The sequence below is a fragment of the Ursus americanus genome, chromosome 2, assembly GCF_024610735.1.
Source record: "Ursus americanus isolate L20-20 chromosome 2, mUrsAme1.1.p, whole genome shotgun sequence".
In the NCBI taxonomy this organism is placed as follows: domain Eukaryota; kingdom Metazoa; phylum Chordata; class Mammalia; order Carnivora; family Ursidae; genus Ursus; species Ursus americanus.
Window position 1 is genome coordinate 104,159,685 of NC_142128.1, and position 12,490 is coordinate 104,172,174.

Genomic DNA, 12,490 nt, shown 5'->3' on the forward strand with positions numbered 1-12,490 from the left:
TTTATAGTAAGCATATGTTTATGTTTTTAAAAAATTCCAAAACTGTTTTCTAAAATAGTGGTGTCATTTGACGTTTCCAGTATTGATGTTGTAAGAATTCTGGTTATTCCACGTTCTTACCAACACTTGGCGGGGACAGTCTTTTTAACTCCGTTATTCTAGTCAGTATATAGAAGTGTAATATTGTGGTTATAAGTTCCATTTGTCTGATGATTAATGATATTAAATATCTTTTCACATACTCCTTGGCTGTTCAAATACATTTTTTGTGACCTGTCCCAGTATTTTGCCTATTTATTAATCGGGTTGTTTTCTTACTGTATTATAAGAGTTACAAGTAGTTTGCCAAATATTTCACAAATAATTTCTCCTGTACTGTACCTTGTCTTTTCATCATTTCCCTGATATTTTTTGACAACAGTAACTTTTAATTTTAAGGGCCCAGTTTATCAATTCTTTCTTTTCTGGCTTTTATTTTTTTGGTCTACTTATCTAAGAAGTCTTGTCTACCTTAAGTCACAAATATTTTCTTCTAGAACTGTACCTACGACATTTAGGTCTATGACCTATTTTAATTTGATTCTTATGTGTACAGTAAGGTAATAATTGAGGTTCATTTTTTTCCCCATATGAATATCCAGTTACTCCAGCATCTTTTGTTAAAGGCTCTGTACTCCGAATGACCTTGACACCTTTGCAAAAACTGATGCCATATATTTGTTTCTGGACTCCCTGTTACGTTCCATCATGGATGTGTCTCTCCTTATACCAATACCATACTGACTTGATTATTATAAATAGCTTTAAAGTACATCTTACAATCAGGAAATACACTGTTGTTTCTCAGAATTGTTGCCGCCCTTCTGGATCCTATGCATTTCCATATCAGTTTAGTATCAGCTTCTTAATCTCTTCTTAATCTCTACAGAAAAGCCTGGTAGGACTATGATGGGATTGCTTTGAGTCTATAGGTTAGTTTGAGGAGAACAGACTTACCAGTATTATTAGTGTTCTGATCCATGCACTCAGTATATCTGTTTACTTATGTTTTCTCTAATTTCTATTGAAATGTTTTGTAATTTTCAGTTTATAGGTCTTGCATAACTTTGTTCAGTTTTTCCTTACATAGTTCTGTTGTGTTTTTCATTACCAGTTGTTTGTTGCTAGTATATAATACAGTTGATTTTTTTGTGTACTGCCATTGTATCCCGTATCCCATGGCCTTCTGAATCTCACTAGTTTTATAATTTTTTTGTAAATTTCTTTGGAATTTCTATGTAGACAGGCTTGCTGTCTGTGAGTAAAGGCAGTTAACTTCTATTCCAGTCTATGTGACATTTACATATTTGTCTATCTATCTGTCTGTCTGTCTATGCCATATTTGGCTTGGCTAGGAACTCCTGCACATGCCAAATGAAAGGAGTGAACATTCTCATTCCCAGTCCCAGGGGGAAAAAGAAGAATTCAATCCGTCATTATTACTGTGATGTTAGCTATACATTTTTAAATGTCTTTTATCAGGTTGAGGAAGTTCTCTCTTGTTCCTAGTTTGTTAGGAGATTTTAGTATCAGTGGCCATTGAGTTGTTTTAAAAGCTGCTTCTGCATCATTTGAGATGATCATATGGTCTTCCCTTTTTTAGTCTGTTAATATGGCAAATTACATTGGTTTCAAATGTTAAACCAATCTTTCATTCTTGGGATTAACCATCAGTAATCATAATATATTATCATCTTTTGTCAGATATGATCTGGTAAAATTTTGTTAAGTCTTTTTACATCTATGATTTTGAGGGATATTGATACTGTTTCATGTAATGTCTTTGTCTGGTTTTGTATTAAGGTAATGTTGGCCTCATGGTTGAGAGGTATTTCCTCCTGTTTTCTGCAAGTATTTGCATGAAATTGTTATTACCTCTATTTCAGGAGTTTGATAGAATTCACTAACATTTTATTTGACGATTAGGGGGGGAATTTTGGGGGGTTGGTTTTTAAATACAAATTCATGTTTAACTTTCACCATTTAAAAAAAAAGATTTTACTTATTTGTCAGCGAGAGAGACAGCGAGAACAAGCAAGGGGAGCAGTGGGCAGAGGCAGAGGGAGAAGTAGGCTCCCCGTAGAGCAAGGAGCCCGATGTGCGGGACTCAATCCCAGGATCCTGGGATCAGGACCTGAGCCAAAGGCAGACGCTTAACCAACTGAACTACCCGGGTGTCCCAACTTACCCCATTTTTTTAAAAGATTTATTTAGAGAGAGAGTGAGAGCAGGCTCGATCTTGGGAAGGGGGAGAGGGAGAGAGAGAATCTCAAGCAGACTCCCTGCTGATTGTGGACCTCCACGTAGGGCTCGATCTCATGACCCTGAGATCATGACCTGAGCCAAAAAGAAGTCAGACACTCAACTGAAGAGCCACCCAGGCACCCCTAACTTACCCCATTTATATTCAAGTTAGGGTATATGCCATTTTACATAAGACCTTTCTACCAGGACACCTTCATTTTCTCCCTTCTAGCTTTTGTGTTATTGTTAAATACATTTTACCTTTACATGTGCTGTGAATGCCACAATGCATTGTTATTTTTGTTTTAAACCAGCACTGTCTTTTACAGAGATTAAAAACATAAGAAAAGCCAACATATATTTACCCACAAAGTTATGATTTGCAGTCTCTTCTTTACCTTGTGTGGACCCAGTTTTTCATCTGCTACCATTGTGCATCCGCCTGAAGCGTTACCTTGGACATTTACAGCGCAGTGTTTCTGATGATTTCCCTAACCTTTTGCATGTCCCCAAAAGGCTTTATTTTGCCGTCATTTTTGGAAAGCTATTTTAGCTGTGTATAAAATTGTAGCTTGCCTGTTCTGTATTTAATTACTATAAAGATGCCGCTCCTCTCTGGCCTGGTTTGCACAGTTTCTGACAAGACGTCTGCTCTCATCCTTTGTTCCTCGTGCTTACTGGGTCCTCGACCCCCTCCCCGCCCCCCCCCCCCCCGTCCTGTTATGCTTTCCTGTTAGCACTTTGCTCTCAGCTATTTAATTATGATGAGCCTTGTAGGATTTTCTTCACATTTCTTTCAGTTGGGTTTTTTTAAGCCTTTGTGAATCTAGTTTTCATCAAATTTGAAAACTTTTTGGACATTATTGAAGTATTTTTTTCTGTTCCTTCATTTCTTATGTCCTATCGCATCTGTTAGCCTACGGGATACTGTCCCACGGTTTATTAATGCTCAGTTCATCGCTTTCATTATTGTTTTCCTATCTTTAATTTTAGATTTGTTTCCTGTGTCTTGAAGTCTGTTACCATTTTTTTCCTCCAGTGTCTAGCATAGTGATAATTCGGTCCAGTTTTTCATTTTTCATCTAGGACATCTCAGGCTTTATCTCTTGGAGTTTAATTTGGGACTTTTTTTTTTATATCTCCCATTTATTTCTTTATTATGCTTCTCTCTCTACATTTTGAACTTTAATACACTACCTTAATAGCTGTTTTATCATGTTACTCTTCTGTCGTCTGTGTCACTTTCTGAGTCTGTTTCTATTCGTTCATTTTTCTGCTAGTAATGGGTTATATTTCCCTGGTTCTTTTAGTGCCAGATAATTTTTTATTGGATGAAGTTGTTCTTACTCATAAGCAGTGATCTTTTCCAGGCTTGCTTTTAAGCTGAGACTGGCCGCGCTAACCTTTGCTCTGACACTGATGGGCTATGGAGGCAAAAACCTCACAGGCTGTCTTGGGCGCCACGTCTCTTAGGAAGCCTTTTTGTCCTGCCGGGCGAGGATACAAAGTATTTTGGGCTCTGTGAGAGCCTGTGATCCTTTCACCTGACTTTTTCCAGTGTCTCTTTCTCTGGCCTCACCATTTTTCTCACATACGTGTGCTTCCTATTTGATGGATTTTCCCATTGGATGCAGAATTTTAAGATACCTTTTTGTTTTTCATTTAGCTGTTTGGATGTATTGTTCCATTGCCTTTTTGCCCCTATAGCCTCTCAGAAGTCTAGGATTATTCTGTTTGTTCCTCTGTATAATATTTCTCCCCCCTCAGAATTTTTAAAAGATTTTCCGTCACTGGTTTTTCTGCAATTTGAATGTGTTCTGACTTCTGTTGGGATTGTTTCTGCGTGTTTATGAGTGTTCGTCATGTTGAGGTTCATTACAACACGCAGATCTGTGCATTTATCATTTTTATCCAAGCTGGGAGAATTTCAGGCATCATTTTGTAAATGTCTCCCTCCCCCTTTTAGGAACGGCCACCATTACACATATGTTAGCCTCCTTGATACTGTCAGCAGGTCACTGAGGCTATTTGTTTGTTTTTTAGCTGCAACTTATATAGTTTCTTTTACTCTGATTTTATGTTTATTTTTTTTCCTCTTGCAGTGTCTCGTTTGTTATGAATCCCATCTAGTGGATTTTTAATTTCAGATATTGTATGTCTTATCTCTAGAAGTCCCGGTTATTTCTACTTCTATGTCCTTTATCTTTTCTTTCTGTTCATGTACTGTTTTAAAGTCACTCTATTAATTCCATCATCTCCACTGTTTTTAGGTTTTCCTAAAGACTGATTTTTCTCTTGGTTAGGGGTCATATATCCTGCATCTCCTTATGTCTGGTAATTGTTGATCGGATACAAGATCACTGGAATTTTACATGAATGCCTGGATTTTGTTGTCTTCTCCGTATTTGTTAGCTTTTGTGGGTTTAACTTTCACTGTTTTGAAATGTCTACTGAAAGCCTGGCTATTCTGTCATGACACTGTTCTGACTGGTTAGAAATTGAATGTCTCTCAGCGCTGAGTGAGCTCCGGGAATTACTTGGCACGCACACCTCCATTCCTTCTCTGCTTCTTCTTGTAGAGTTTAACCTCACACACACACGCTGCTTGTACTCCACTGGTTTTGTACAGCTTCTTCCTCGCTGGCAAATGCCATCTACCTCCTCGTCCTCAAAATCTGCTTCTCACTCTCCAACAGTGAGACCTCTGAGTTATGCTTGGGGTCAGTCCTCTCCTGCCGGTCATGTTCTACACAGTGCCCTCGGACAGAAGGCCGAGGCTTTAGAGCCCCTCGTTTGTTTCTCTCTTCACGAAGATCTTGGTCCTGCACTGCCTGCTGTCCAGCATCTAAAGAGAGTTCTGTGACATACTTTACCCGGTTTTCATTTTTTTTGTTTTATGTGTTTTTGCCCAGTTAATTCTTATTTTCTAGTTGTTTAATTAGTTTAATATATTTAACTATGAGTTACATCAGAAATTTATTTTGGTATGGTATTAGATGAAACTCTAATTTTATTTTTCAACATGGTACGAAGACTGTTTTTGCATTTTTATCATTATATATACTGCTACAGCGAATGTCCTTTTGTAGAAGACTTCTGCATTTCCTTTTTTTTTTTTTAAGGAAATTTCTAGAAGAGGAACTATTGTACTTTAAAAATTATTAGTTTCTATTGCCAGTTGCCCTGGGAAGAGTTGCTGTCTGCTTAGATCCCAGTACCAGTGTATGAAGATACTCATCTTCCAGCACTTTCACTGACGATGCTATTTCTGGATATGCTAAATTGTCTCATTTATGTTTATCTCGCCTTCACTGATTATTATAAGGTGGCATGTTTTTATGAACTGTATTCATTTGTATTCCTCTTATTTTAATTGTCTGTGTCCTTTCCCCCTTTTCCCTTGTGTTTTAATCTTTTTTTATATGATTTCTCTACATCTGTATGCCATCTTTTTCTCTTCCTAGTGCCCAACACAGTGACTTTAAAATAATTAATGCTAACTAAATGGAAAGTTGGTTCAAAGCCAAGGTAGAAACTGAGAAGAAATATCCGGAGTTAGGTAGAAAATCAGGAGAGAGCTGTATCACCAAAGCCAAGGAGGAGGCCAATAGCCGATGTCCTCAGGTCCAGGCTAGGAAGATATGCAGACTATAAATAGATCATTGGATTTGGCAGTTAAGAGATTCTTAGTTATCTTAGCAAGACTAAGTTCTATAAGGTAACAAGGGTAGACATCAGAGGACAGCAGATTGAGAAATAGAGTTGTTCTCCTTAAGTATCATTTTTTTAGCAGATATTTTTATAGAAATTGGCTGGGAGACAAATTGAAGAATATGGTCTAAATAAAGATCTAGAAGCCTGCACATATTATATTGATTTAAGGAGGATCTATATCTTTTCTACAGTAGATGAGTAAGTAGTAGGCTTATTTTTTATTTAGGGATCTAAACAATATTTTCATCCCATTAGGAGATTGCCATAAATCTATGTAGAGATCACAGGGGTTCCTTCATCCAAGTTAGTGATATTTTGAAGAAAGCATGGCAGAAATTATTTTGACCCAGAAATTTTTCAGAATCACTTTACTGGTGATCTATGCTTCTTTCTACTTCTCATCCACATTTGAATGGTAATGCATTAAGAATATCTGCCTGTATAAAATGAGTAAGTTTTGAGAAATATCCCTGAGTAATTGTATGCATTGGTTTGATTTTTGGCATACTAGATTGGATCGTTTGTAAGACATATTTAAGGTTTCTGCAATCAGAATGGCTTTTATATTTGATGGCTTATTATAGCTTTAATTGACAATTTTTTTTGTTTCCTACTATTAACTTAAAATGATGTTGGAGTTCCAATCAAGAACATCTTAGATTTGATAAAATATGACAAGATAGTGGAGAGCATTAGAGTTTAGAGACTGTCTGCCAAGCATTCTAGTTTTACTATAACGTTAAGCCAGTCTTTTTTGGCAATTAAGTCATATTCCCTCCTGCTGTTCATTGTGACAATGGGTTATGCAGAAAATAGATCTTAAAATAATGATAGACTCTTCAGTGAAGGTGGAAAAGGGTAGAATATGTCAGAAGAAATCTGTTTTTTGTGTTGCTTAAATTATGACTTGGTGTGCAAGGAACCAATCTTGGTTAACTGTGGTTCTCATACGTTTGTCAGAGCGCTAAGAGTCCATGCTCCATGTGAAGGTGTAGTTAATTTGTGATCTTGTAGTCAAGGATACACTGATTGGTTCATTTCTTCAATCACAGACGTGTAGTGGGTACCTACTGTGATTGCTAGTGGTATACTCAGCACTGTCAACAATCTTGCATTGTTCTTGGCGGATTTCTTAACGCAGTGAAGTAGTACGTCGGAAGTCAATTCATAGTGCCTGGAACCCGCTCCTTCCGCATATGCGTTGTCGAACCGGGAGATGAGATGGGCAGTTTCGTGACCAAGGCGCTGGCCTAAATGGAGAGCTGAGTGTGTGGCTACAGTGAGCTCCCAGGAAGTGCCTGTTGACTGCGGAGTGCTCTGTCCTTGTAGGTGATGAGCAGAAGTGAATGAGCGTGTGGTTTTAAGTGATTCTCTGATGGGAGGTTGGCACTGTAGTTGTTACTGAAGTAGAACTATACGGGGAAGTGACGGAGCTTCTCGTCCCTTTTGGCCGTTCATGAAGTGAAAACTTGGAGCCTTACGGTTTGTCATTGTAGAAGACATTGATTCAAACTTTGAAAACATTTCTGGAGATCTGAAGAAGCAAGGCCAGTTGTAGACTATAACAAGCGCACATCCATCAGTTTCAGCAAATCAGCAGTCCTTACTTTGAAATCAGGTGTAAGTCCAATAATTAAGTAGAAATATTACATCTCTGTCGTGAACACTTATTTTAATCATGTCTCAGTGCCTAATCCTTGGAAGAGTGAAGCCACAGTATAGTGAGGGGGAAACGCAATCTGATGATGCATCCTTTTTTCCTCTGGTAACTGAAGGTTAAATGGGTGGCAAGCAGAATGCCTTAAACAAGATTGGTGTATTGATTAAAACGCTGATTTAACAGCTCGCAGTCTCCCCTTGGAAACCTGGAGAAGATAAGCCAGCTGCTGTGTAGGAGCTGAGTGTCCACTGGGGGTACACCATCTATCATCACAATATGGTGATGAGAGGTGTTTTATGTTTGTGGTAATTTCCCCCACTAAATCAGTAATTATTACAATCCTGTCCCTGCTGTTTACCCTGCAGCTGTTTTTCCATTTGTCGAGAGAGCGGGTGTTCTCCGAGGACCGCACACGTTTCTATGGTGCAGAAATTGTCTCTGCTTTGGACTATCTACATTCCGGAAAGATTGTGTACCGTGATCTCAAGGTAAAAAAAAAAAGTAATCAAAATTTGTTTTTGCAGAGACTATAGGGACAAACACAAAGTAATTACAAAGTTACACAGTTTGGAGAAAAGCAGATTTAGTTGGGAAAAAAACACTCTGTTTAAGAATGTAGTTCATTGCATTTGATAGGAATTCCATTCACTGGTAACGTACATAGTTCCTTCATGTCTGAGTTTTTGACGTGCACCATAAGTTCTGCTTGACTGCTCTGATCAGATATGACCTACCAATAGTAGTTTCATCTCTCTGGAAATTTATGAGTAATGGTAAACATCCGATTAAGAGTCAAGTGACTTTGCCAGGGACATTCTAAAATAAGTTTCATAATTACATCCTACCATCCTACAATGTATTATGGAGAAAATTTTATCATTCGTAAGATATTTATTGGGGGGAAATATTTAATTTGATTTTGGTCTTCACTTTGTGGTGGGTTTAAATACCTGGAGCATTTTAATATAGCCTTTTATTAATTCGTTTAGTTTCCATTTCACAAAGCACCGTATTGTTTTATGGACAATAGTGACTTGGCTTCTCTGAGTTCCTTCCTGATGAGACTCTCAGAACAGCCCAGGGATTGGCATGCCTTCTGTGGGCCTTGCCGCCCGTAGTCGCTTCTGCAGCTGTTCTGCTCTGTTCCTATAGGGCAGTAGGTGCCTGAGCATGGCTGGCTGTGTTCCAATAAAACTTTATTTACAAAAAACGAGCAGTAGGCTAGATTTCGCTCACAGGCCATAGTATGTTAAGCTCTGACTAGCTCATAAAAGGTAGTAGTAATGCTCATGACACTGTTTTGAATTCGATTGGCCACATTAAGGAAATGTGTACCATGACACATTTTGAACACATTCTAAATGTGACTATCTTCTTACTCTTGTAAAAAGTAAATCATAATCAAAAGTAAATCGTAATCTTGATGTAAGATTTGGTGCAGAGTTGCTTAATTTATTAAATATTAGATCATTTAAAGTATGATTTGATTTGGAGAAATAGAAGTTTATGAAATCCCATCTGTACCAAATATATCTGCATACTTTAAAAGAAATCACAATTACCCCTCACTCCTTTTAAACACCTGTGGTTCCTAAGTTATCTATCTAAGCTCTTGTCTAGGTTCTCTCAGGTGTTCCTATCATATACGTTTATGCTGTGAATGACCCTAAGGCATAAGCCTCTTGCAAAGTATTATTCTGTACAGTGACAACGAAATTTACAGTTTGTATGTTTGTATAACATGTAACACGTTAAAGTTTAAAAGCAGCTATAAATCCTGTATTTAGGAAAAATGAGCTGTGTGACTGTAAACCGCCTAGATCAGGGACGAGCCGCCGTCCAAGTGCCAGAGCACATCAGAGATAAATCCAGATCAACAGTGCGATTATTTAGCCTGAAGTCTTTGTAACCAGGAAGGTGACAGAATGAAGCCTCTGCAGTTGATGTCTGTGCGGCCAAATAGTCCAATGGCGTTTACATGTCTTGAACCTAGATGTTTTTTAAAGAAAGTAGTTATATGGCCTGATGAAACTGACAATTTACGTGGCATTTCCGGACTTACTTAGAAATAGCTCTTCTCTGAGGCTGCTCTCCCCACTCATGAGGTGCTATACTTTATGGATCCTTATGGTAGGGAAAAGGGGGGGGTTCCCTCGATTTAAGGAAATGAGAATAATTTGGAAGTACTCAGTAACATATTCAAAATGCTTAAGCTGGAAGCAGGAATTATTAACCTGAAGAAACAAGGGAAAGAATGCCCATTTGATTGCCAGCACTGATTAAGGAATGATATAATGGGGGTGGTCTTGGTTAGTAGTCTTTGATAATCATTTCTTCTTAAATGAATCAACATGTTGGTATATTAAAGTGCATTTAATAAGAGTTTCATTGCCCTGTCCTTTCTGATGTTAGAATTAGACCAAAATTAGTAAACAGCAATATTTATAAATACCAGTCCATATAGTTACCATACGCATAGACCACTAACTTTACCAGACAGGTGGTCTCTGCTCTCTTATTTTTTAAAAATATAGTCTTAACTTAAAGGTCTAAGCAAATATATAATACAGGACAGAAGCCACATGAATACACACCAAGAATATACACCATGTATACACATGCAATGTTAAAAGCCAAGCATTCAAATTTATCCAAGTGTTATTTGTATCCTTAGCACACGGGATTTTGGATAATAGAATGAGATCCTGAAGGTAGGATCTCGATATTTCCAGTTGGTCCATACTTGACAGGTGAGGTCATGGAAACCTGGAAGCCTAGCAGGTGACTTACTTGAAGTCCAGGACTAAGTTGCTGACATGGTCAAGATGATGGAAACCATGAATCCTAGCTCCAGGCCCAATGTCCTGCTCCTTACACCTTTCTGCTTTTCTAGAGTCGGAATGAAATCTGCGTGGGGGAAGGAATGCATTGCATAAACTCTGGGAGATCTTTGCAAATCTAAACTGTGAATAAAGCTGCCAAAGATAAGGGAATGGGTGTTTTAAATATATTTATACCAGATACATTAAAAATAGCATCATCAAAAAGTGATTTAGGTACCCACTTTAATTGATCGTTCTCAGATTTGTCTTGATCATTTCCTTACTAATGACCTTATGTTTATTCAAATGCAAATCCATTCAAGTTGCCTGTCATAGCTTGCCTCTCAAGGAAACCTGGACCTATTTGCTGATGCCCCATTTATCATTGGAGGGAAAGCCTTACTTCATGTGCAAGTTGATTTAAGATATTTTATCAGTTTATAGTTCCTAATAAGTTGGTTGTTCATAGCAGCAGATAAATTATTAAAATCTGTGTTACACTTTTAAAAGTTAGTTTGCTTGTTTATCAATATATGTCATAATACGAAATTCTGTTGTAGTAAGGGCCCGGATTCCTTGTGATTACTTAGAAAAAACTGGTACAGCTTCATGTTAGCATCCAAATTTGAAGAAATCTCTTTTAAGATTTCATCAGCAATGCAAATTATATTAAATTCTTCTTTTCTGCTTAGTTCTTACTTTGCGAGCGAAAGCTTTCTTTTCAAAGGCCGTGCCATCTGAGTACAGAATAGGCTGAATAGGGACATGTGCAAAGGTGCATAAAAGGATGCTGGAATTCTTGAAGAATAAATTTCTCCAAGAGTTTATAACAGGGCAAGGGGCAGAAAATTGTACATAAATCGCTACTACATTCTATTGATGATTCATCTAATCTTGTTTTCTACCTGATTAGAGAGTTTAGTGGTTAATGTAACCAGTTACGTTATTAACAGGAGAAACCAACAAATAGATTTAGGTGATTTCCAGGTCTCCTGCTGGCACAGAAGGACGGGCTCAGAGTCTTCCCGGTCTTCATCAGCTCCCTGGAGCTCACCTCAGATAAGCCTGCCCTCTAACCCAGAGTAGGGTTCTTGCTTTACCTACGAAGTCTCGAGACTCCTCCCCCAGCTCCCTTCTGACCAGTCACTCTGGATTTCCTCTTCTATAAAAGTTTTAAGCCACTGCTATTAAGAACCCCTTCGCCCTCTAAAATTACACTGTATTATTGGGCTGCATTCCTTATGTGTAGTCTGGTTTTTAAGCAGCCTGGCCACCTGTGTGGGGTCTCCACCATTGTACATTATGAATCCTTCTCTAGCTTAGGCAGGTCGGAAGTGGAGACGTGTTTTCCTTCAGTATTTCCACACACTCTCTTAACTTTGGGATCATTAAAGTACTACAGGTCAACTTGTATGACATGTTGGCACTTTGATAGCCCTAAATCTGAGAATGCAGTGTGTAGAAGACAAAGTCCTTACTCCATTCTCGGGCCAGAGGCACGGGTACCAAACATTGGGTTTGCTGCAACTGTGCCAAAATGGGGCGTCAGAGTGAGTGAAGGGGGATTGTTCATACCCGCTCTGACAGCTGTCAGAGCCCTTAGGAACTGCTGTTTTCATTCCTTTGTTTCATCACAGTGTCAGCCATTTAAATAAAATGATACCTAAGAGATAATGTATGGTAGCAATATATTAGAATGTGTGTCTATATGAGAATATTAGAGAGCCTACAAAACTTCACCAGCCTGGCATACGTCCGAGCAAAGCTTCCCAGCCTGTGCACCACAGATGGGTTACAGGTGAGCCCAAGCCGTGGAGCCTCTGGGCCAGTCAGTTCTGGCCTCAAGCAGCCCGTCCAGTGATCCTGGTCATGCCCTACAAATTTCATTTTTCATTGTACTGTGAAGTGTTGAGAAGCACAGCAAGGAGTTTTAGAGTTTAATTTTATGCCAGGCACCAGCAAGAACAAGGAGCATAGTACTTTCTTGCTACGATTTCTTGTCCACAAAGCA

At 38.4% G+C, this 12,490-nt stretch overlaps 1 protein-coding gene across 5 annotated transcripts in view; it reads left to right on the plus strand.

Annotated features, from left to right (window-relative positions):
* Positions 1-12,490, plus strand: part of AKT3 (AKT serine/threonine kinase 3) — a 302,152-nt gene that overhangs the window by 224,759 nt on the left and 64,903 nt on the right. For all 5 annotated transcript variants that reach the window (XM_087859652.1, XM_087859651.1, XM_045796129.2 and 2 more), the window contains one exon: positions 8,023-8,145. In XM_087859652.1, coding sequence (XP_087715778.1) covers positions 8,023-8,145 — 123 coding nt within the window. The remainder of the gene's footprint in view (positions 1-8,022; positions 8,146-12,490) is intronic.